General features: G+C 47.9%; 1 protein-coding gene across 2 annotated transcripts; it reads right to left on the bottom strand.

Moving 5' to 3' along the window:
• Positions 1-94: 94 nt before the first annotated feature.
• ADPRH (ADP-ribosylarginine hydrolase) lies at positions 95-10,744 on the bottom strand. Of its 2 annotated transcripts, none has more exons than XM_065862704.2 (4): positions 10,534-10,744; positions 8,949-9,295; positions 1,357-1,717; positions 95-591 (listed from the first exon to the last, which is right to left on the bottom strand). In XM_065862704.2, the coding sequence occupies exons 2-4, from the start codon at positions 9,244-9,246 to the stop codon at positions 204-206; spliced, it is 1,047 nt and encodes a 348-aa protein (XP_065718776.1). In that variant the 5' UTR covers positions 9,247-9,295; positions 10,534-10,744; the 3' UTR covers positions 95-203. The 2 variants fall into 2 exon arrangements, with proteins under 2 accessions (XP_065718776.1, XP_065718775.1); XM_065862703.2 differs by having other exon boundaries at positions 10,469-10,674.
• Positions 10,745-25,363: the final 14,619 nt, after the last annotated feature.

Genomic DNA, 25,363 nt, shown 5'->3' with positions numbered 1-25,363 from the left:
CAAACCCCCTTGTAACTGCTTTCCCCCAAGCTGCTAGCTCCAAAACGGCCTCCCCACTGAAGCCAACACACACAAACAGAAAAAGCACGCCTGGTTCTGGCTTACACTCGCATGCTTTGATCTAGTGGGTTTGCAGAACCTTGAGTGAACAAGGTGCAGCGGGAGGGGCAAGCACACCTCCGGGGGCCCTTGCCACCCCTCAACTAGGTGATGCGGTACAAGTCCCTGGCCACCTGCTCCAGGCGGTCCCTGTACTCCAGGTCAGCATAGAGGGAGGCGTTGACCCCCCGGAAGCCATGCATGGCCCCCCACCAGCAGGCCGCGATGGCGGCGGTGGAGTCGCTGTCGCCCCCGTGGAAGAAGGCCCGGTGAGCCAGCTCCGTCCAGGAGTCCCCTGCACCCAGCAGCGCATCGTAAGCGATCATGGGGGCGTCGTGCCCACTGCTGCCCCCCCAGCCATCGTAGCTGAGGGAGGTGTAGAACGAATCTCTCTCTTCCACGCCATACTTCGGGGGGAAGGTGGGCAGTGAGACCCCATCCGATATGCCTCTCTCCGCCAGGTATTTCTCCCATTGCTCTTCGAAGTAATGCCTGCACAACAGGAGATAAGATGTGAGGGCTGTAAGAGATGTCCCACAGCAGAAGCACATACCTGAGCTCCCCACAGGCTCTCCAGGCACCAGCTGAAAACATGGCCCTGGCAAGCACCCGGAGCGATGGCTCAGCAAAATGGTAGGTGTCCCCTGTCTGTCAAACTAGGGATGTGATTTACAGTAAGAGGCACAAGGACATGTTTCAGTGAGTTAGATTTCCCCTCCCTCCAGCCACTTGGGAGAAGGCAGCTCAGCACCTGCTGCTGTCGCGCTGCACGGGATTCAAAGGCTCAGAGCGAGAACTGAGTCATCCTCCCAAATTCAGATTACCTCTGCCCTGTCCATGTGCACCCCTGTGCAGAGCCACACTCAATCTGCAGCCACATTTGGTTATAGCTTTCAAACTGAGCTCAGCCCTAAGCCTGGTACTGTTCCCCAGCCTTGCTTCTCACCTCTCGTCAGATCACGGTTGCTTGAGATGACAAGTCTAGCTACCTCATACTGGATCCAGAAAAATGTCAGAACTACATGACCCAAACACAACCTGACTTTTTTCTTTTTTTTTTTTTAATAAGTTAGATGCACTTTTCCCCTGGGGGACTTCAGAGACTTTCTGAATCGATTCGATCCCACGGCATGCATCTGCTGCTCTAGGAGTTCAGCATAATGTGATTATTGAAGCTTAAGTATAACAGAGCTTGCCCTTTCATACATGAGGTTTATTTTAATTTTACCAAACCCCAGTGCTGGTAGCACAGCTCACCATTGCCCCATGTTCTCCTCCACGAAAAAGCCGGTGTCCCGCACATAGGCTTTCGCCTGTGGCAGCACCTCCAGCAGCCTCTTCCCCCAGGCTGGCAGGGGCACGCCGTTCACCGCAAAAGCCGTGAAGAGGGCCGAAACCAGGGACCCCAGGTAGCCGGTGGGGTGGTGGTGGGTCATGCGGCCGCTCTCGATGCTGACTTGAACCAGGGTGTCCAGCTCAGTGGGGTGGCAGAAGCGCAGCCCGATGCACATGGAGCGCATGGCAGCCCCGCAGCCTCCCGCCCAGGGGCTGAACGGGACCCTCCAGCCGTCTGGCTGCCCCGGATCCAGCTTCAGAGCGTTTGCCTCACACATGGCACCTAGATGGGGGCGGAAAAACCCAAAGGGGAAAGAAGGGAAAGAAGAAGGGGAAGGAGGGAAAGAAGGGAAAAAAGAAAGGAGAAAGGAGAAAAGGAGAAAGAGAAAGAAAGAAAGAAAGAAAGAAAGAAAGAAAGAAAGAAAGAAAGAAAGAAAGAAAGAAAGAAAGAAAGAAAGAAAGAAAGAAAGAAAGAAAGAAAGAAAGAAAGAAAGAAAGAGAAAGAAAGAAAGAAAGAAAGAAAGAAAGAAAGAAAGAAAGAAAGAAAGAAAGAAAGAAAGAAAGAAAGAAAGAAAGAAAGAAAGAAAAAGGGGGGAGGAGAAAGGAGAAAAGAAAAAGGGGGGAGGAGAAAGGAAGTAGAAGAAGAAGGAAAGGAAAGAGGGAAGGGAAGGGAAGGGAAGGGAAGGGAAGGGAAGGGAAGGGAAGGGAAGGGAAGGGAAGGGAAGGGAAGGGAAGGGAAGGGAAGGGAAGGGAAGGGAAGGGAAGGGAAGGGAAGGGAAGGGAAGGGAAGGGAAGGGAAGGGAAGGGAAGGGAAGGGAAGGCGAGAAGAGGAGAGGAGAGGAGAGGAGAGGAGAGGAGAGGAGAGGAGAGGAGAGGAGAGGAGAGGAGAGGAGAGGAGAGGAGAGGAGAGGAGAGGAGAGGAGAGGAGAGGAGAGGAGAGGAGAGGAGAGGAGAGGAGGAGAGGAGGAGAGGAGAAGAGAAGAGAAAAGAGAAGAGGAGAGAAAAGAAAAGAAAAAAAAGAAAAGAAAAGAAAAGAAAAGAAAAGAAAAGAAAAGAAAAGAAAAGAAAAGAAAAGAAAAAAGAAAAGAAAAGAAAAGGAAAAGAAAAGAAAAGAAAAGAAAAGAAAAGAAAAGAAAAGAAAAGAAAAGAAAAGAAAAGAAAAGAAAAGAAAAGAGAAAAAAGAAAGGAGGAAGGAAAGGAAGATCAGAAGGCAATAGCATCACATAACTCAGGAACTGAGGGAAGACAGGCAGGGTAGCAGGGATGAAGCATTGCGTTCTGTGAGGTATCCAGCCCTCCTTGTGAAAACATCAGTTGTCTGCTCACATATGTTTCTTGCCCTAAATTACCAGCAAATCCTGCATATTCCCAAGCAGACCTTATAATTCCTGTTCGTGAAAACAATTAAAAAGCCTAGGGGAGTAAAAAACATTCCGCTGCTGATTCATGTAATTTACATTGTTTATGTCTACATTTAATGTTATTTATTTAATAACTTACCCATTTACCAACCATAAAGCGTATATCTATGTGTATATATATATGTATATAGATAATCTAGATAGACATATAAATATAAAGGAGCTTTGGAGGACCATCAGACTGCACCAATCCCTGATCCAGCGCATGTCTAAGTACCTCTGTGTCTTTTTCCTGAGAGTTGTTTAGCCTCTTTACAGGATCCTTTAAAGGCAGTGACCCCCACAAGCCTCACTGATACAAAGTGTTTCCCAGATCTCCCTTGCTGCAGTTAAGTTCGTCAGGAAGCCATGAATGTAGCGTCTCCCTCACCACGACATGGTCAGCATAACTGGCTTTACTGTACTTCTCATCAATAAGCTGAAGCAGGGCTGTACTAGGTGAGACCAAAGGTTTTTCCAGCCCACTAGGTCGTCTCCAAACACAGCCACTAACAGATATGTAAGGAAAGGCTATAAAATATGAGGCAAGCACAATGTTTCCTCCAAGAGACCCTCCTGGCTTCCAGCAGACAGAGGGGCAGAGACTACTCAAGTCAGAAGATGGATCCCAAATGCTGCGTTCAATAATCCCAGCGGCCCCAGCCACCATGAAATGGTCTCTAGCTCAAAGCCATGCCCGCTTTTGGACTCCTGTAGCATCCCATGGTAACCAGAGCCACGACTTCATTCTGCAAAGCCTTTCCTTTTGTTTTAAACTGCCATTTGACAATTCCCTCAAATCCTCCTCTAACTCCTATATTACAGTAACAACTTTTCATGCTCCACAGTATTTAAGGCTGCATATACTTTGTACCTCTTCCTCAGTTTCCTCCTGCTCCAAGCTGACACCCTAGTCTAATTTTGCCTCTCTTCTGGTGGGAAGCCACACCACAATTCCTTCTTGCCCACCTCCATCTCTTTCATAGTAATACTATTTACTTTTAAAAGAAATTACTCTCTTCCAGTGCTGCTTTTTCAGAAACTCACTTTCTAGTCCAGCACATTCATAAGATAAAGCCATCTGCACAAACACATTCACATTTCAGAGCCCAACCAGCTTCCCCAGACAAGCCCATGAAACGAGTTTTGAGAGCTAAGCCCAAATGCTTGTGTGCAAGGACAAGGAAACAGGTCTGAAACATTAAATTACCTTTGATTCTCTTCTACCTTTCCTTTTCCTCCTAGTTTCTCTTCTGGCCAAATCTTAAATACTTCTTTTCCAGCAGAAAGGTAAATCAAGGGCAGGTTTCAATCAGCTTCATTGAAGTTTTAATGTGTTAGACAACAGCAGAAGTGGACTCAAAAGACTAGTCTTCTCCTAACCACAGCATGCCTGGTCCTCTCTCAGAAACACAGGGCAGCAACAGCAGTTGACATGCCCATGCACCCAAAATTAGACCATTGCTCCTATATTCTGCTGTCTAACCGGGACAGGTAGCTGATAAACTTGCAGGCGCTCTGCTACTTTGAACGTCAAACTAAGTAGAATGGAACAGCAAAGAAGCCTGGTCTAGCAACCTCACGTAACTCTACAATTCAATTACCTTCGTGCAATTTGGTCACCATGATCTAGGAGCTTGCTAATCACAGCTAGGTACTGCAGTAAGTGCTCTGCAGAGCTGTTCGCTTCTGCACTCTCACGTATATGCTTAATGGTAGGATTTGGTATACAGCAGTCTGTTTTACCTCCACACAGCATTTACAGCACCCTTGTAACCCAAATACCTCCACATCCAAGCACAGCTTTAAGATTGGCTTTCTGGACATATGCTAAAAATAAATAATGGCTGGCTGCTGTCAGGAATAAGGTCATGTGGATCCTTTTACAGTTCTGGTCTGATCGTCTCTAGTGTATTTCTTTTCCGACCGTGTTGTTACATTACAGGCTCATTAGATCAGCACAGGCTACAGCCCTCTGTGCAGTGCGAACGGGTAGACCAGCTCCCCATGAACGGTTGTCTCCAACTGGAAAAGCAGCTGGGTGCTGTGGCTGCCAGGTGCGGGTAGCATGGAGCTCTGCCGGGACCCATTGCCACCGACCTCTAACTCAACTACCTGGGAGGTTGGTTTTTGTGGTGTCTCAAAGTGGAAACACGTTCAGGCCTCTAAATGTGCTTCTCATGTAGTTTACTAACTCAATGCAGGCTGCTACGTATAAGAATCATTAAGAAAGATATCAGTACAATTTCCAAAATTATGATGATTAACAGAAAATCAAATCACCTTTTTAAAAAATCTTACTACACTAGGCATTGCACTTATGAGCTATAATAGGACCTTAAAAAGAAGCTGTCAAAGCCACATTTTGAAAGAGCTGTGCCCGCTACTCTACTTATATGTTCCTAGTAAAACACACGTTCTGCCAGGAAGACAAGGGGAAGGAGTGCAAAGGGACTAGGGCAGCTTGAAATCAAAATGTTCTCTGCAATCTTGCTGGAACTGTGAGAAAGACATTTCTTCAGGACATGTTTGGGCAAGCTGAGAACAGGAAACTCAGTCCTTGAGAAAAAGTGAGATTGTTCTTGCATTAACAGTAGTCAAAAGAAAATTAAGGAGATGACAATGCTTAAACGGTAAGGAAAGAGGGGTTATTTTGCAATAACAACCTACTCGCAGCTTTAAATCTGTGCATATTGTTTTAGAAGATGACTACTGATGATAACCTGCAAATGAAAAAAATGTGTAAAACAAACCAGTATACAACAGCTAAGACCCTAGTGATTTACAAAGTATTACAAGTATTATCCTCATGTGTTTAAACAGTTAAAATATTAAAACATTTAAAAGCCGATTTAGGAAGACTAAGTTCAAATCACATCTGGTCTTCTTTTAAAAACAGGTTTAGAAAATTAAAGAAAAAAAAACCAACAAACCTGATGTAGCAGTTTTTGAATAAGGAAATTCTGTTTTGGAAATCCACCAAATCCTGATAGGAATCCTCTGTACTAAACAAAAGAAACTAAAAGTAATCTGAGGAGGGTACTGCTCTAAGGGAAGAAGAAGTACAAGCAAAAAGCAGTATGTGAACAAAGACAACCTGGAAAAGTTTCAAGTACAATTGGACACTATTTCTGGAATAGGCTTCCATTCCACTTATTTAGACTCTTCATGAGCACAGACAATAACAGTTGTTTGGAATCAATCCATACACTTTAAAAAAGGTGAGTTAAAACAACCACATAGTGGTAAATGGCTCCACAGGGAGAGGACTTGGACCGAAAGACACAAGTTTTGAAGAAGGTTTCCTGGAGAGCTATGGAGGCATGTGTCATTGTACCATGAAAAAAGAAATATGGCCATGTTCATGTCGCTTAATTCAGTGGCTTCATTTTCTGTGAAGAACAATGAACTTGGGACTGTGGCACATCACAAAGACCAATAATGGGTGTAGGGATTAGCTTGCCATTGAATTAAGATAGTGAGTTCTCTCCTGGGGCTGCATACTCAAGAGACCCTACTGTCACTGTCTGGTGATTCATAATGTTGTGGGAATCTCTTTGTTACTGTGGGTTTTTGTTTTCAGGTCTGGACTCCCTTGTGTGGGCGAGCAATGTGACTTTCCCCCACTGTTCTGGGGAATATCATCTGTGTTGGGTGAAAGTTGCAGCAGCAACTTTCCATTCTCAGCCCTAAGGGCTGCAGTTCCCCAGGGAGTACTTACTTCGGTCAGAACATCATCACCCGGGGTTATGTTCTCAGTTAAAATCCATTTGCTCTGAACTGCCAAAACAAGTTATTGACACGCAATTTCTATCATTGGGATTTATCAGTACAGCACTGAGACTCCAGACTGCAGGCAGCTTTTCAGGATATGGGTTAGGTATTCGCTTTAGTAGCACCTCAGTGGGCATTAAATTGTTAAGTGTCGGGATTTAAGGTCTCAGAGCTGAGCAACTTTCCTGTGACTGTAGCAGCAGTGCTCCAGAACACTGCTCCAAGAACATTCCCAACAGACTTCAGTTTTTCTCTGCATTACTTTCCCCACTTCCTCCCGAATTTTATAAGGTTAAGTGTCCATGGACCCATTAAAGAAGTTGCATTTCTTTGTTTAGTGACCTTTCCTTGTCACTCCGATCAGCATCCATAGCAAATCTACTTCAAGATCTTTCACTTCCAAATGGGAACTGCTTTTGGACATATTGTAGCTCACTTGCTCGCAGGACCGCACCAGGTGTGCTATTATCTTTAGCTATTAATTACTAACATTTCAATTTTAGGTTATTTTCATCTTGGGTTTTAGTCACCAAGCTTAGATATCAGAGGCAAAAATAGCTTCCAGGTGCTGTCTGACTGCCAGCTGCGGTTAGTCCACCTTGTCAAGACCCCATCAGCTGGGGGAACTAGAAGATGCTCCTTTTCCAAACAGCAGTGAGTCTCTCGAAGTTCAACCTGCCAACTCCTGCTATCCTGGCAAACATTGTTACCCCTTCCTAAATATAGCTACTCCAACTACTGTGACTATCTGTGTTAAAGAATACTGATAGTCTAGTTCTTTACCCGAGGGCAGGTGGTCACTGTCGAAAGGCAAGCAGATTACACTTCTGCTCAAGTTTCCAACCTGGTTTATCTTGGAAATGCACAGCTCTGTCACTCTGTGTTCAGTGACCCTACAAGAGCAATGCACGTTTGAGCCTTTCCCATGTTTAATGTCAAGCCAGAACACTCTTGATATATTATGGGCACTACAAATAGGCATGTCTAGGCAACTTCTTTTTGATGTATAAACTTTGCATGGGATTGCCGAATTTGAGTCGTTTCCTGGATACTTCACACTGCCTGCACTAGTCAAATTAGAGACTCAGACCCAGTAGCTCCAATTTAATTCAAGCACCCAGAAGAGGCTGGGCCATAAGTTGAGGGAGCTGGGGCTGTTCAGCCTGGAGAAAAGGAGGCTGAGGGGAGACCTTATCACTGTCTACAACTACCTGAAAAGAGGTTGTAGCATGGACGGTGTTGGTCTCTTCTCCTAAGTAACAAGCAATAGGATGAGAGGAAATAGCCTCAAGTTGCACCAAGGGAGGTTCAGATTGGGTATTAGGAAACATTTCTTCACAGAAAGGGTTGTCAGGCATTGGAACAGGCTGCCCAGGGAAGTGGTGGAGTCACCATCCCTGGAGGTGTTTAAAAGGCATTTAGATAAGGTTCTTAGGGACATGGTTTAGTGCCAGAGTTAAGTTATGGTTGGACTCGATGATCCTGAGGGTCCTTTCCAACCGAAATGATTCTGCGATTCTTTGAGTGCAGAGAGAGATGGGGTCGTTGAGGATGAGCTGGGTCAGCACGCCTAGGTGAACCAGGAGCTACATGAATACGTTGCATATGGTTTGGCTACCACAGCCTGCCAAAGGGCCCCTTTTGAATACAGCCACACACTGCCAGTCCCTGCAGCCTCTGACTCAAACTCGGCACCCCTGTGTCTATCCAGAAAAAAGAGAGCTGGTGGAAGTACAGGGATCAGAAATTATGATTGTGGCCTGACTGTCCTGGCACAGAAAGCAGGCATGCATGGCTAGCTAAAAGGAGACTTCGGGTTTAATAAACTTAAATTATTCCAAGCAAGGATCTCTGTGCCTTTTAATATATTTATGTGTAATTTATTGCATTTATTATGAGAAGTTCTGTATTAATTATCCGTTTAAATGTGCTGCTTTAAGACAGCATCTCAGCGTGCACATTACACATTGCTAAATGTGTTCTTCATCCATTGAGTGTGGGAAAAGACACATCCCCAATGCAATAGTCAGCATCTTTCCCCTGAGTTCAAGGCCAGGCCTCAAACGTACCTGTAAGAATGGTTTATAAACATGGGGAAAATAGCATCTTTTTAATCCAGTTTAGGGAAGCCCAAATCACTTCAGTTTGCCCTATTCTGTGTGGGGGTTTTTTTAGTTCATCCAGGTACTTAGTGTGGAAAACTTTGGTCTTTACAAGAAATACAGTTAACACTATCAACAGCCAAAAGCAGAGCCAGGGCCAGCCTCAGCTCCAAGCTGCAGGAAAGGGAGACATTAGCAAGAGCACAGCCCTGCCCAGACAGCACTACACCAGGGTTACCTGGAGCTCTGCCCTTCATGTCATTCATGCACTCCTTGTAGTTCTTTGCAATCAGGGAATAGAGATGTGCCAAACTTGGTTTTTTCCCAGCAGCTACCAGGGCTTCAGCTGTGGCCAGGTGCATCACCGTATCATCGCTGACTTTCCAGCCTCGGATGCTCAGGTTGCTGAGTCCCCCCATTTCTGCCAGCTCCCTGTGGATGGCAGGGCCGCTCTGCAGAAACTCCCACCTCCCGTTGTAATAGCCCAGCGTGTCACCAACCGCGCTCAGCACCATCGATGCCACATAGTTGTCCATCACCTTAGGACACAGTATTTGCCCCAGGACTGCTTCAATGCAGAAAACACTATTAAAAAAAAAAGAGAGAGATCAAAGATAAAAATCTTTCCCAATTCAGTATGAGCCTCTACTTGTAGGAAACAATCATTTTGCCAATATAGTAGGCCTAGGCAGGATCTCTCAGCAAAGCATATTTTATTAACGATTTTGCAAGACCCAGTGTTCCACCTAAAGGCAGGCACACACAATAGGGCAAAAAGCCCTTGCTTATATCCCCCCAAATCCCAGCCGCAATTTCCCTCTCCTGTTCCCCATTGGCTGGGTACTTCAGGGTTTACAGACTACCAGACACCTGCCTCAGTTTACATATTTTATTCATCTAATTCTAACAACCCCTTCCCCTTATCAATCTATTTAGAATAGGGGTTCCTTGCTCTTTGGCTACCTTTCCTCTAGGTTAACTTGTAAATACAGGTACCAGTTTGCATACTGGGATTACCTGGAAGAGACTTTGTTTTACATTAAGGATTCAAGCTCCAGGAGGCTTTCATGCCCAGGGGGTACTGAGGCAGAGCTGGTCGATGTTAGCAGGGCCCAGGGCCTGGTAGAGGCGACAAGCACAGGGGCAGTGGCTGCTGGTACCAGCTTGTACCAGCAGAGCTGGCTACCTCACAGAACCACAGAATGTCAGGGATTGGAAGGGACCTCAAAAGATCATCTAGGCCAGTCCTGCTGGAGCAGGAACACCTAGATGAGGCTACACAGGAATGTGTCCAGGTGGGTTGTGAATGTCTCCAGAGAAGGAGACTCCACAACCCCCCTGGGCAGCCTGTTCCAGTGCTCTGTCACCCTCACTGAGAAGTTTCTTCTCATATTTAAGTGGAACCTCCTGTGTTCCAGTTTATACCCATTACCCCTAATCCTGTCATTGGTTGTGACCGAGAAGAGCCTGGCTCCATCCTCGTGACACTCACCCTTTACATATTTATAAACATACCTATAACATTTATAAAATTTACAAAGTTTTATAGAGTTTATAAAATACTCCCAACGGGTATTTTCAGGGATGGCCCCCTCCCAAAAAAAAAAAAAAACACCCAAACATGCTCCTCCTCAGGCTCTGCTGGAGTCCCTTTGGCTGGGGGGGCAGGAGACCCGGGGAAGGACGGCGGGGCCGGCCGAGCCGGGGAGCCGCGCCGCCGGGGGAAGCGGCCTCTTCCCGGCTCCGGCGGGTACTTACGCAGCCAGCCCTGCCAGCGGGGGCCCCGGGGCCCTGCCCGGCCTCGGGAGCGGCAGGCGGCTCACCCGGAACATCCGTCGCAGGCCTCAGCGGTAGCTGCCCGCCCGAGGCGCCTCCGCCCGCCCCTGGCGGCGGAGACTCTGCAGCCGCCGGGCCCGGGGGTGTCGCTCCCAGAGGAGCCCGGCTCGTCCCTGGACGGACCTGGCTCTCCCCCGCTACCCGGCCCCCTGCCGCTGGTCGCGGCCACGCTGTGCCCTGCGCAGACGGAGAGTTCGGGCAGGACACGGGTGTTTTGTTTCATTTTCGAGGTTGTCTCTTGGCGCCCTCACAGGCGCAGCAGTCAACTCTGAAATTAAGCTGCCCCGTGGAAATCAAGTCGCCGCGTGGAAATGAAATATTTCATGAAAACAAAACAAAACAAAAAGTAAAAATGAAAGGCGCTTTCAGCATTTTATCCTCACAGCTAAATTGAGGAGGTGTGGTCTAGACATTGGAGTAGTGAGGTGGGTTGCAAACTGGCTTAAAGAGAGAAGCCAGAGAGTGGTGGTCAATGGTGCGGAGTCCAGTTGGAGGCCAGTATCTAGTGGAGTGCCTCAGGGGTCAGTACTGGGGCCAATATTATTCAATATATTCATTAATGATTTAGACGAGGGAATTGAGTGTACCATCAGCAAGTTTGCTGATGACACTAAGCTGGGAGGAGTGGCTGACACGCCAGAAGGCTGTGCTGCCATCCAGCGGGACCTGGACAGGCTGGAGAGTTGGGCGGGGGATAACCTGATGGAATTTAACAAGGGAAAGTGTAGAGTCCTGCATCTGGGCAGGAACAATCCCAAGTTCCAGTATAGGTTGGGGAATGACCTATTAGAGAGCAGTGTAGGGGAAAGGGACCTGGGGGTCCTGGTGGACAACAGGATGACCATGAGCCAGCACTGTGCCCTTGTGGCCAGGAAGGCCAATGGCATCCTGGGGTGTATTACAAGGGGGGTGGTCAGTAGATCGAGAGAGGTCCTCCTTCCCCTCTACTCCGCCCTGGTGAGACCCCATCTGGAATATTGTGTCCAGTTCTGGGCCCCTCAGTTCAAGAAGGACAGGGAACTGCTGGAGAGGGTCCAGCGTAGGGCAACAAAGATGATTAAGGGAGTGGAGCATCTCCCTTATGAAGAAAGGCTGAGGGAGCTGGGGCTCTTTAGTTTGGAGAAGAGGAGACTGAGGGGTGACCTTATTAATGTTTATAAATATATAAAGGGTGAGTGCCACGAGGATGGAGTCAGGCTCTTCTCAGTGGCAAACAATGATAGGACAAGGGGCAATGGGATCAAGCTGGAACACAAGAGGTTCCACTTAAATTTGAGAAAGAACTTCTTCTCAGTGAGGGTGACAGAGCACTGGAACAGGCTACCCAGGGAGGTTGTGGAGTCTCCTTCCCTGGAGACATTCAAAGCCCGCCTGGACACATTCCTGTGCGACCTCACCTTGGCGTTCCTGCTCCAGCAGGGGGATTGGACTAGATGATCTTTTGAGGTCCCTTCCAATCCCAAACATACTGTGATACTGTGTCATACTGTGATTTCCCCTGCTTTTCCCATTGAAGCCGTTCACTGGTTTCATGAGTGGCCCCGCTCCCCTTGGCCAAGTCCCAGCCGCGGCAGCCAGCTCCTGTGAGGGAGAACAGTGGGTCTGCACTGGGGGGGGTGGCGGGGAGGAGGTGTCCCCCTTCTTTATTGTCCTTGGTTTCTCTTTCCCCATGTTTTTTCAGCGCTCATTCACTGCAGCCCAAGCAGAGCCTTAAGTAGTTACCAGGTTACAAAGACGATTAGGGGCCTAGAGCACCTTTCTTACGAGGAGAGACTGAGAGAGCTGGGTCTATTCATCCTGGAGAAGAGAAAGCTGAGAGGGGATCTCATCAATGTGTAAGGAACATTTAATGAAGGACTGTTGTTTTTACATAACTGAGGACCTGGCACCTCACCCCAGCAGGGGGGAAGGACAAAGAGACATCAGACTATGAATCCTTAATGTAATACACAGTCTTTTCCTGGAATACGCTGGCACCTGTATACATACTGATACCTCTATTTACAAGTTAATTTAGGTGCAAGGACCGAGAAACATCGAACTGTGAATTCTTCATGTAAAACACAATCTCTTCCCAGAATAGATACTGATACCTGTATTTACAAGTTAATTTAGGGGAAGTGTAGCCAAAGTACCAGGAATCCATATCTTAAATAGATTGATAAGGAGAAGGTATTGTATGCGTCGGAGTAGTCTGTAAACCCTGAATTACCCAACCAGTCGGGAACAGGGGAGGGAAATTGCGGCCGGGATTTTGGGGGGATATAAGCAGGGGTTCTTTGTGCTATTAGGTGTGCCTACCTTTAGGTAGAACACCCGGTCTTGCAAAATCGTTATTAAAATATGCTTTACTGAGAGATCCTGCCTGGGCCTATTATATTTGCAAAATAATTGTTTCCTACAAATGCTTACAAATATCTGCAGGGTGGGTGTCAAGATGATGGGACCAGACTCCTTTCAGTGGCGCCCAATGACAGGATGAGGGGCAATGGGCACAGACTGAAGCACAGGAGGTTCCATCTGAATATGAGCACAAAATTCTTTACTGTGTGATTCCAGAGCACTGGAACAGGCTGCCCAGAGAGGTTGTGGAGTCTCCTTCTCTGGAGACATTGAAGACCCACCTGGACACATTCCTGTGCAATCTGCTCTGGGTGAACCTGCTTTAGTAGGTGGGTTGGACTGGGTGATCTCCAGAGGTCCCTTCCAACCCCAATCATTCTGTGATTCTGTGATGTGCCTGCCCTGCGCTATCCCCATGGCCCCCGACATGGCCCAAATCGGCCCCTGGGTGACTCCAGCGTCCGCCCAACCATGGCTAGTCTTTGCTGTGTCTAGTGGTACTGCTTTACATTGCATCTTGAGGGGCTTGGTGATGCCATTGCCTTGCTTTATTCTTTCTTTTTAACAATGGTGGTGGTGGTGGTTAGGTGGTTGAGGGCATCTACTGAAGAGGCAGCGAAGGGACAGTAGCAGGAGCCAGGAGTGAAAGAACAGGATGGAGCATGTTCAGGCTGCGTTTTGTGGAGGCCAAACATTTTTACCAAGTGGCGGTTGCTTGTCGTGCCGCACGCCAGGTCTCCAGAGCTCTGGTTCACCCCAGAAGGTACCAGAGCCTCTTATACAAAGGGAAAAAAAAATCCCCCCCTTGCCTATGAAAGAAAGTGGTGGTAGTTTTTGAGCTGCAGCCCTGGGGGATTTCAGAGCAGTCACGAATGTAGCACTGGGTCAGAGCAGACAGAGTCCCTGGGGAATTTGGGGGCAAGTGAGATTGGGGGGCTGGAACAGAGCACTGGGGAATTTCAGGTAGCAGAGAGCACAGGGCTGCACAGGAACACCCACCCTGGCAGCTGCAGGGGTTCAGTATGCAGTGCCCATTCTGAAATCTGCTGCTCCTCTGCACCCTGCTGCAGACGTGGACTTTGAGAAGCGCCTGGTAGAGAAAATAGTAACAGAAAAGGAAGTGGGAAAAGAAGCTGCCGGTGTCTCAGCACTGCCAGTGGTGCCTGCTGACCTTTTCTGCTTCTCTGCTTCGTTCTGTTTTATGTAGAACAGCTCTGAATTTACTCAGGTTGGTGCAGAGCTTAAAAGCAAAATGGGGTTTTTCTCTCCTAAGCTTTGAACCTGCAAGAGAGTAAACTCCTCCTGCTTTTGTCTGGCTATCTGAGGAAGGGCTTCTAGTGCAGCCGGAAGGGCAGAGTAACATAGAGGAAAGCTGCAGGGTTCCCCAAAGGGACAGGAAAATGGGAGAATGTCTCTGCATCAGCACAAAATGCCTGCAGCCCTGAGGTCTTTGGATGTCATCATTATTTCCTGGTTCCTGAGCTCTTTCAGCTTCCTAAAAACTGAAACCAAGATGCACAATGGAGTTAAGTGACATGTGAGATGTGTCATGGAAAACTTCGAGGGCTCCTCGCTGGCAGATAACAATGAGCAGGGACCTGCAAACACGGGGTGGAGAGGGCAGCAGTTTTCAGACTGGAATGCATGCATTGATGCCAAAGGGATCTCCTTATGTGAGTCCCACAGGATGCCCGTGAGGTGGGTGAGGAGAGCGCTTTCCATCCAGGAGCACCTCCAGCTCCAAGATGGTGCAGGGCAACGTTGCCCTGACTCACCCTGTGGCATGGTGAGATGGGCATGACCACTCCTGCTTGGCAAGGGTGGCCTGGTGCTGAGCTATGCAAAGAGTTAAAGACTCACTCACCTCTCTTTTTGCCGTTTATGTTTGTTTGTATGGGGTTTTTTTTGTTTTGTTGGGGTTTGGGTTTTTTTTAATGAAAATTTGAGCTGTGGTGGACCAATGGCCAGGATATGCCTTCTGGAAAGTACCACCTTGGAGCAGCTTGCTGATGTACCCCTACCATGTGTTGGACACTGTGGTTAGCACTCGCTTAGACTCAGAATTTTCCTTCATATTCATCTGGAAAAAAAGGGTAATTCTTTCTGACTAAAAAAAAAAATGTGCCTTTCTAGATGAGCCCAGAGTTGAGGGCTCCTATTTGGAGGTGCTATGAAGAGTAGCACTGCACTGCTGGAGCTGTGTATTGGTTTAGACCCCGTGGGACATTGCCTCAGAACTACATGAGACCTTCAGACCAAGAGCTGGCGAACATCACAAATGCACAGTGCACCCTCTTAAAAATGGAAGTGCCCCTGTTCTAGACCCTACAGCTGCCCCCAAAACAGGACTGCAGGCTAACATCTAGAATTCTCATTTTTCACCTCTCCTGTTCATCTTCTGTTTGCCCCTCAGGTTCAAAGGTGACTTTCCGAGAGACCTTCTGGAGCCCTCAAGCATGTTCCTTTTGGACCAGTGCCAACCTCTTAACAGTCTCTCATTCTTTTAATAGCGCTTTTTTCTCTGTAAGGCCAGCGGGCACTTTTTTGAGTGGGGAATATTTGTGGGCTTACCCTAATTCTCAGTCCCCAGGTGCGTGTCTCTCTTTGTCACTGACCAGTAAATAGTAATATGCTGTAACGGGAGATTCAAAACAGGGGCAGCAAATGCCACGTGAGGTCTGCCAGGGACCTGGCAGGCTCACTGCAGGGAGCCCGGGTGGTGATTGCTGGTGAGGCAGCGGGGCATGGCCCTGCACACACACGAGAGGGATGCTTGGGGCTGCTGCCCTCACCCTGGCTGGATGTTGGCAGCAGGAGATGGCCACCTGGCAGCTGCAGTTGCTTCAGGCTCTGCGCTTCCTTCACCCTAGGCATGGCAGGACGCTTCCTGCCTCGGTTTCTCCAGCTGACCCTAGTGAGGTGGTGACCCTCATTTGTTGCCTGTCTTCCCGTGGTAATGATGTGGGGAGGCCCTTGCATCCCTCTGTCCTGTCCAGGGAAGCACAGCTGATGAAGGAGAGAGTGTTCCTGCAAACTCAGCCTATACCTGAGGAGAAGCCAGTTGCGAAGAGGTTATTTTGCCTGGACATGGGATCATGCGTGGGCATATTTGGGGAATAGTGCAAGAAGTTTTGAAGGGCTTGGCTGAAGCAAGTTTTGGAGATGGCAGCAGAGGAGGTACTGTTGGGTGACCAATTTGTTTTCAGTGAATACTGGACTTTGGCCTCTTAATCAAGAAACCAGATGTCACTGCTTAAATATCTGCCTCTTTCTGTTCAGTCTTGCCTCCTTCCACGGAGTGTCCAAGAGAGCATCTGGCTCACTGCCCAGGGCAAAAGGCAAACAGTGGAAAATAAGTGTGATCTGGACATTACAGCACCTGCCACTCTCCTCAGGATGCTTCCATAAGCGCTCTTTAACACAGATTTTAAAAGAAAAATTTTAAAAATACAAAAAAAAAAAAAAACCAAACCAAACAAAACACTAAGTCTAGCTGTTTCAAATAACTGTAAGTCTGCACAGTAGAAGAAGTAAGCAGGGTAGTTGCTTTACAACAGAGAGAGGCACTGCAATACTGACTTGGGACAATCAGAAAGGTTGGTGATACAGGGAACATCTCCTGGGTGAGCTGAGGGCTGCAATCAACTCTCTCATGTCCACATCTAGCAAAAGGAACCTCAGAATCATCTTTACTGCCCCTCCATTAGGTTTTATGGTTGACTTGTGGGTAGACAGGAATGTGTAGGGACCGGGACCTCCCCAGCAGGCTACAAGTCCTGCTTTTGAGCCTGGGGACATGCATGAAGCCAACCTCACCAGTGCCTGTGCTTCTGGGGTTTGGCTGAAGCAGCAGATCTGAGGTTTCCAGGCTGGCAGGCCAGTTGGTCCTTGATGTAAATCAAGTGACGTTTCCATTTTCGGTTGTGCGCCAGTGCTGGCACTGTGCTCCCCACCTGCAGGGTGAAGGCATCTGTGGGCCTGCATTGCTGTCCCTTCTGCCACTTGCTTTCCACAAGCTGCTGGTGGTTGCGACCATGCCCTTTCTGAGTGTATCCGGGGCACTAGGGGAGCCCAATGGAGGGTTGTCATGCCTGTGAGCAGAGGGGCCCACCGAGCCTGCCTTACAGCCGCTCTTAACTCTACCTTACAGCCACTGGCAGGCCAAATTTGGAGGTTCCTTGCACTTGCCAATGAAGAGAAGTCCTAGAGGGATGTGGTGGGTTAAGCATGGCCAGCTGCCTAGAGATGGGACAGGAAGAGATTTCATCATGCTGTAGGTTGTGAAATGTCATGTTCTTCCTATATTGCAGAAGCAACAATGTCTGAAGTGTTAAATGTGCTTTCTGCTTTGAAAGCGTGTTTCGCTTTTCTATATAAAAAGATATGATCTGGGGAATATTATTGCAGGCCGTGCTGTAGAAAAGATGTGTCAGGTGCAAGGAATATGAGGAACAGCCACAGGAAAGGGAGTTCAGCCTTCTGGGGCACAGAGCACAGTGCATCTCATAGTCCTGACAGTAGCTCTGCTGAGGCTCCTGGTTTTGCAACAGCAGCAGATGTGACCAAGCACTTGTGGTTCTCACAAGCAAGGTGTGCTTCCATGCTACAGCAGATGCAAATTTACTACTGGGCCTCTCCAAAAACTACTGCTCCTCCTCTTTCCCTCCGGCTTTCCATCCTCCCTGCTGCATGCATCCTCCTCCTATGAGGGTCATCCTCCTGCAGCCTTAAGCCTGTTTGGCCCTCCATCCTGCCAAAGTAGAGCTACATGAAGGTGAGAGTATAAAAATTAGGGTGGGAAAGGAACAAGGCTGGCGAGTAGGGCCTCCTCTTTCTTCTGCCAGCAAGGTGCAAGTGTGTTCAAACTGTCTAAGGAAATCGCAGGTTGTGTACAGGCATGAGAGCTCAATGTGAGTGAGGAAGAGGTGGAGGCACTAGCTGAGGTCTGGGGAAGCAGGTGGATGGGAACAGTGCTCAGAAATTCTTATTAGCATATTGGGGAGCGCTAATAGCACCAGGAACCTGGCAGGCTGAAGGGTGACTTTCCTTAGCTTGAATGACTTAAACTGAGACTAGGCAAAATCTTAGGTATGGTGGGTTAGGAAAAGCCCTGTGGTGGCTTTGAGTTAGTTGGTTGGGTGGTTATTTTCCACCACAGGGATTTCTCTGATGCTGGGTTGTGACCTGAGCCTTCTTTCCTGCTGTTCTCTTCTGGTTATTTCTTCACCAGCTCCCTCTAAAACACCGCTGTTCCTGAGCATGACTCCTGGTTTTGGCCATTTACCCAAAGAACCAAGTGGTATGAGAATTAGTGTGAAAGGGCTTAGGGGCAGCAAAACACGACATTTGAAAGGTTACTTCTGCATTTGATTTTTCATGAATTAGATTTCAGAGAATTGGGAAGTGCTAGTGTGTCATGGAAGAGGAACATGTGAACAAGACCACTGAATGCTCTGTTTTCTCCATTGCTCTGACAAGGCTTAAAAATATTTGCCTGCTTCCTTTCTGTACTTGCGTACTTTGCATGATGCAATTCAATGATGATATTGTCTTGATGCATGGAGAAGTCCTGGCAGGAGGAGTGGGGAGGTGTTGCAAGGATATTGACTGCTGGTCTTCCCTCTTCCAGCTTCACCCTCACCCCATGCATGTATCCAAACTCACAGGGGAATGAAGTCTTTGGAGGAGTCCACCAAAGGCACCTCTATGCTGTGTTTAGCACTCTGGTGTGTTCCCACACCAGCCCTGGTCTGGCAGAAAGGATGGGCAAGCTCTTGGCAGCAATCACTATGAAAAGGAAGCTGCTAATTTTGAAATATCTTGCTCTTAAAAATGAGATAGCATTTGAGATATGGGGGGAGATGGTCTATCACTGGTCTGCCAGGTATGTGGCTGCAGGAAGCTGCAAGACAGTGTAAGGGGATATGGTTTGGGAAAACAAAACAAAACAAAAACCAAACATATTTGATTGGTGATATATGTCACACCTCAGGTTCTGAAAAGTCAGCTGAAAGTTAAGAAAATCCCAGTTTCAGGAAACAGAGGGAGTTGTGGGAATAAGGATGCTGACTCTCTTGTAGGTCCGGTATTGCTGTGGTCTGTAACCCCGCAACAACTGTGGCTCTGTACTGCCTCGGAGCAGTCGCTTCTGCTTGGAGCAGAGGAGAAAACAACACTTGCACCTCTGTTCTGTATCAAAGACCCCTTTGCTGTGTTTTATCCCAAACCCTCAGCAGTGGGAGCACAGGACTGCTTCTTGTTTGACACGGATATGACAAGAACATGAGCTCAGGGCTCAGGCTGTGTCATAGCAGGCGTTTGCTGGGTGTGGGAAACGTGTTGGTCTCCAATCTGTCAAAGCAGCCGTCGTTCTGGAGTAGCTGGGGGGCTGTAAGAGGCAGAGGAGTGTGAGGTCTTTTCGCATGCTGTTCAGTCATCTGCTTGCACTGGGACTGGTGCTTGGGAAGTGAAATGTTGCGTATCCCATCCTTGGTCTCCAGAGCCTTCTCATTTTTGCCACTGAATATCCCTGACATGCCAGCCGCTTTGATGTAACCTAGCCATGCGTGGCTTAAGTTGTCTTGGCTGTGATAGTGAAACCTGTGAGGCCACGCTTGGACTGACACAAATGTGTCCAGCCATAAAAGAGGCTGGTATGAGGAACCCGTAGGTGCCTTGCCCCATGGCCAGGAGGAGGCAAACTAGAAGAGCTGATTGCGCTCTTTGCTGAAAAGGGGGTGGTTGTATGTGTGGTGGTTAGGGGGAAACGAGGGGCAATATAAGCCCCAAGTTGAGGAGCTGGTATGTGAAAGCACAGTCCATAATTTCTACCAGCAGAAAGGAGCATAGCAAAGGTCATTGTTATCATTAAGAAACCCAGGCTGGAGAAGTACATGAGCTGGGATCTCCAAGCAGCCAGCTAGCCTGACCTCGGTAAATGGGAAATGAGATAAAGTGCAAAATGAGTTTACCAAGGCTATCTCATTCCAGGCTATCGAAGTAAGTTTATTTTGATAAGATAATTGACTATGTAGACAGAGGACTTCAGAAAGGCAGTCCTTACAGTGCTACAGGCAAAGCCATTAAGCTGGAGAAACGGGATTAACGTGAGTGTTGTAAGGATTTACCAAAAGAAAGGGTGTCATGAAGTTGTGCCTCAAGGGAAGCAAGCAGGGTGGAAAGGGGTTATTAATAATGCTCCTCAACAGGGTGATCTTGTTTACCCAGCATGAAAACAAGCTCTAATAAGATTCAGTCAGATTTGAATGGCAGTCACTGCAGAGATTGCTCAGGCCACAGCACAAGAAGAGCTGATGGCACCAAGGACTGAAATAAGGGAAACAAGATGAAAGTCAGCAGTACAAAGCACAAGATTGCATGTACAAAGAGAAGCTATAAGATGTTTTGCTTCCAGCTTGTCCCTGCCTTTCAGAAATTAGAGAGAAAGCTGAGTTTTGATTGATCGATGATGAGTCCTCACCATAGTGTAACCGAGAAAAAGAAGGTGGTGACCACAGATGAGATCTCCCCAGCTGGTTGAAAGACACCTTTGGGTGGGCCCGCAGCAGGCATGCAGGGTGGCTCTGGGCAGCCCTGCCAAGCTGACAGAAGACAGGGCAGAGAGGGCCAGGCTCAGAGGGAGAGCGCACTGTGTGGGGAGAGACCGGAACAGCACGGCCAGCACCCAGAGGTGTGAAGGGGCATGGATGCTGAGCGGGAGAAGTTCCTTGTCAGTGACAGCAGGGTGCTGATGTGGGAAGATGGACAGTGCCAGTGCCTCACCAGGGCGAGGGGGAAGCAAGTCTGAGAATGCTTCTCCTGGTGAGCCCACTGCAAAGTCACGTTCACCCAATAGGGCTGGTGATGCAGGGTGTCCACTGCTCACTGTGCCACCTCGCCCTTGGGGTATATCATTCCCACAGTAGGAGAGACAGGCCTGGGTGCTTGGGAAAGCTCTTCCAGACCCATCTGCTTCAGGCTTATTTCCGAAGGCAATCTTAGAGTTGCTGGTGGTGCTTGCAACCTTTTTCTGAAGGTCCTCACCATGGCGCAGCCTTCTTCAGAAGGCTGAAAACTTGTGAAAACCAGAGCTTGGCTGTGGGGTGCTGGAGAGGGAACCTGCATGCATACAGGCATGGGCAGCACATCTGCCAGACAGGCCAAACACAGCACCTCTGCCACGGGATCACTTTGTCTCCTCTCTTGGCTTCTCATGAGCACATTTAGGTCTTGTGCCCTCCCTCAGTCTTTGCCCTGTTCCAGTGCCCTAAATGGAAGACGAGATATATTGGCGGAGCAGCTGAATTTAAGAGACAGGCTTAACCTGAGCCTCACAGCGATGGATGGTGCCTCTGAAGAAAGGCACAACAAATGAAAAGGTACTTGTGCCCCAGCGGTCCGAGGTTTTCCATCAAAAAAGTGTGATACCCATGTAAACGGGGAAGTCCCACGGCTCGCACTTACAGAAAATCACTCTTTTTTAGGTTCAAAGGGAAAAGAAACAAACCAAAGCTGGACAACACATTTAGGTTTGAGGTTTAAGTGTTTTCAGGTTTGGTTCTTGTTTTAGGCTTTGGGGGCTTTTGCTTTTGTTTGTTTTCTCCTGAACTCCCCCTCCCACCTACAAATGTCAACCTGGCAGGTTTCTGGAATTGAGTCCTGTCGAGCTTTGCTTCCTGAAAGCCCTGAATTTGCACTTCCCATGTTGCCATCCGATTTGTGTGTACACCAGAGCGAGCTATGTCTGCGGATGCATCAGCAAGGACAGATACGTAGCTGTCTCTAAATAAGCAGATCTGCCAAAAAATGTTGTGTTTGGCAAGAAAACGACTCCAACGTGAGGAGTGGCTAGTCCGCAGGTTGCCAGCACAACCTTGCTGCAGATGGAGGTTTTGGAAGCTTTCTGTACAGATCCCTCTACTTGAGTGCATGTAAACTGAAACCACCTAATGCTTTTTAACATACACATGGGCATATTTTTTTCATAGGGTCAGAAAAAGCAGGATCCCTGACAGTGTTTTTTTGACCATTGGGTTTGTTGTTCCAACACAGAAACAAGCCAGAGCCCAATAATTATATATAAGCACAACCTCAGCACAAGGAGAAAAAGCTTCTTATTTTCTTACTGTTAGTCTTAGAAATAAAAGTTCTTTTTCTCTTTTTTTTTTTTTTGCTGGATTTTTTAATAGATCAGTCTAAACCATATCTGGTGTATAAAATTTCATCCCAGCAGAGCTAATGCCTTTAAAATGAAGCCTAACCACAACCAAAGCAGAGGATAACAATGCCTAGCAGCACTGATTACAGGTAGTGCTTTCAGCTCTGCTTTTAACAGAGGGTATAATTCTGCTCTTCAGGCATGACTCTTGTTGAAATCAGTGTTGCTTTGTATATACAAAGCTGTGTCAAAATGGTATTCACACTTGTAAACACTGTGCTCAAGCATATGGGGAAATCGCAGGTAGGAAGCTTGGCTGCAAGGTAGCGGCATGCTCATTGATTCTTGTTAACTCTTCATTTACATGCTTAGTGGGCATGAGGTGTGATTTGCCCTACTCCGTTCTCAAGGACAGGAGAGGTCCAAACACAATGGTTTGAGTGAAATGAAATACAACAATCAGAGCTGATTTAATGCCCAGTTTTTGCCAACAGGGACCTATCCCTTCTCTCTGCCTTCAGCCCACCAGATCCTGTTACTGACACTGGTTCCTGGACTCTGGTAAATTGATGAAACTCACAAAGATGGCCAAGAAAAGCGATTTGATTTGATTTGTATTCTTTGCTGGGTTAGCATGTTGAACCAGATTCCAAGGGGGCACTGAGGGATGAATGTTTCAGGGTGAGATTTGTCCCTCTCTCTGATCAACCGTATGGAAGTAATTCTTGGGATTTTTTGCAAGCCTACATCTTAGAAACCAAGCGCCATGTGAATCAGCTGTGGATTACTAAAATCAAAACAATATTCTGAAGAGAAAACCTACTTACAGGTGGTCAGCCCTTAGTCATATTGACAAATTCCTCAAGTTGGCAGGACAAATGTACAGTAGACCTCATGTAGAAGGCATATATAAAGAGCTAATTCTCAAACATACTACTTCATAACTTGATTCATTCATTTTACATGTGCATTTTCATATCCACATGTCATCATATTGGCACACTTGTTTAAACATTTGCTTGCTTACGTTTGCACTGTGCCAGTTTGTCACTGTCACTGTGGTTTTATGATTAGGACATCTTGAACTTCCGTGGACCTTTGCGAAACCTCTAGGACCAAATCCCTCAGACCTCACCTCCACGCGATCCACCCTGAAGCTGACTAAGAGCCTTACGCTATTTTCCCCAGTGCACACAAGGGCAGGCTCTGTTCCCCAGGTAACACAGAGCAATACTGTCCTGTCTGGATCAGAACCAGATTGAAAATCATCTTCCCCATGATGCAGTCACTGGTGCCAAATAGCAAAATGCCTGATTAGGCAGGCTTTCCAGGGACCTGCTTGTCCTCAGCTGCACCCCGGCACTGCTAAAACCAGGAGCAGGGAGCACAGATGCCCTGCCTGCCTGGAGAGAGAAGGCTCCAGCAGCCCTCTCAGGCAGGAGAACAGGGCAGGGAGTGTTCTGTAAATGTGCATACCACACAGCAGCAGCCCTCTGAGGTCAGGCAGGTCCCTTTCCAATGCTTGCTCATCGCTGCATTTAAGTGTCTTACATGTAACAGAATCATAGAATAATTTAGGTTAGAAGACACTTTCAAAGCTCATCAAGTCCAACCCCCTGCCACGAGCAGTGACATCTTCAACTAGATCAGGTTGCTCAGAGCCCCGTCCAGCCTGGCCTGGAATGTCTCCAGGGATGGGGCATCTACCACCTCTCTGGGCAAACTGTGCCAGTGTTTCACCACCCGCCTTGTGAAAAATTTCTTCCTCCTGTCTAGCCTGAATCTTCCCTCCTTTAGTTTAAAACCATTACCCCTTGTCCTGTCGTAACAAACCTTTCTAAAAAGTCTGCCCCCATCCTTCTTATAGGCCCCTTTTAAGCACTGAAAGGCTGCAATAAGGTCTCCCCGGAGCCTTCTCCAGGCTGAACAATCCCAACTCTCACAGCCTGTCCTCACAGGAGAACTGTTCCAGCCCTCTGATCATCTTGGTGGCCTCCTCCGGCACCTCTCCAACACATCCCTGTCTTTCCTGTAGTTAAGTCTCCAGAGTAATAGCACAAAAAAAGGAAAATATAGCCCAGTATGTACTACCAGGTGCTGCATTTCGGTGGTGTTTACCTAATCACTCATCTGGTGCAGCAGCCAGTAATGCTACACATGGTGCTGTGTTGTCCCTCCTGCTCTCTGCCCCTGAGCCACAGTGAGGGCAGTCAGGACCAGGCCATCTCAGGCACAGTTGTGCTCCCCCACACCAAGCTGCCATGGCCTGACAGCCAAAGCTGCTTGTGACAACAGGACCAAGGCTCTCAGCCCCTTGTGAGCCAGCAGACGCCTACAAAGCAACCAGCACAAATAGCAACTTAAAGCACAGAAGAGCCAACAACAGAGTTTGAGCCACCCATGTCCTGAAATAGTTAGTGCAAATGTTAAAAAAAATCAGACCAATTCTTCCTTACAACCTGCTTCTGCCAAGGGCTGTGACTGGCAGGGAGAGCTGGCACAGCCATTGCAGGCAGCGCAGCCTGCTTTGTTGAGAAGAACCAGTGTATCTGCTGCTCTGTCTTCACACACCGGCGTGGAAAGCAGGGAAGATCAGATTCCCCTTTATGAGCAGGTGAACCACTTCTGCTGCAAGAGGAGGTCTTGCAGGAACTAGCCCGGGGAGAGGTGGTAGATGAGGACAATTGTGAGCATCAGTTTGCATACTGTGGGGCAGCAACCCACTCGCCCTTTCCTGCATGGACCATGTGGGCATGTTCATCTCCTGTGTGGTGGGTACACAGTGATGCCTCACAACAACAGCATGCAGTGACCAAGTGGATCCCATACATCAGTTTGCTGTGAGGGTAACTGAAGAAGGCTAATGCCAGATTATTAAGGCAACTTTGCTTTTGGCAGGAAGCCCCGGTGCTCTGAGCAGTACAAATCAAATATTCACACAGTAACAGGGATGAAGTTACACTTGCCAAACAGAGTGGGTGCATTTTGCATTTACCTCACTTGAATTAATTTCCCACATTTCCTCCTCTCTGTTTCTGAGTCCAGAAGAATTTTTGTAACTTTGTCACTCCTGACTTACCATGGCACAGCAGACATGCATCACATCAGCAAAGCACATTATCTGCCTGTGCATGGCTAGTCCAGCACCAAGCAGTGCTGCCTGCCCTAGGCATCCCTGGACTCTGGTCCCAGTTGGGCACTGTACTTGTGATACTTGTCCCGTCCCCAGCACACCTGGATAGCAGTGACTCTGTGCCTTGATCTTACGAGGGCAGATTTGAGCCCTTCAGATTACTAAGCTAAGGAATCTGTGGATT

This window comes from Patagioenas fasciata, chromosome 1 (genome assembly GCF_037038585.1).
Source record: "Patagioenas fasciata isolate bPatFas1 chromosome 1, bPatFas1.hap1, whole genome shotgun sequence".
Lineage (NCBI taxonomy): Eukaryota > Metazoa > Chordata > Aves > Columbiformes > Columbidae > Patagioenas > Patagioenas fasciata.
Note: the sequence above shows the minus strand (reverse complement) of the source record. Positions and strands in the feature narration are given on the sequence as shown.

What these genes read in the sequence shown, in the direction of transcription:
- ADPRH (XM_065862703.2), bottom strand. Translation starts at nt 10,542, where the DNA reads ATGTTCCGGGTGAGCCGCCTGCCGCTCCCGAGGCCGGGCAGGGCCCCG. An exon ending in CCGCTGGCAGGGCTGGCTGC is followed by an intron (nt 9,296 to 10,468) that starts GTAAGTACCCGC and finishes TTTTTTTAATAG; the next exon opens with TGTTTTCTGCATTGAAGCAG. An exon ending in CATGAAGGGCAGAGCTCCAG is followed by an intron (nt 1,718 to 8,948) that starts GTAACCCTGGTG and finishes GCCCCCATCTAG; the next exon opens with GTGCCATGTGTGAGGCAAAC.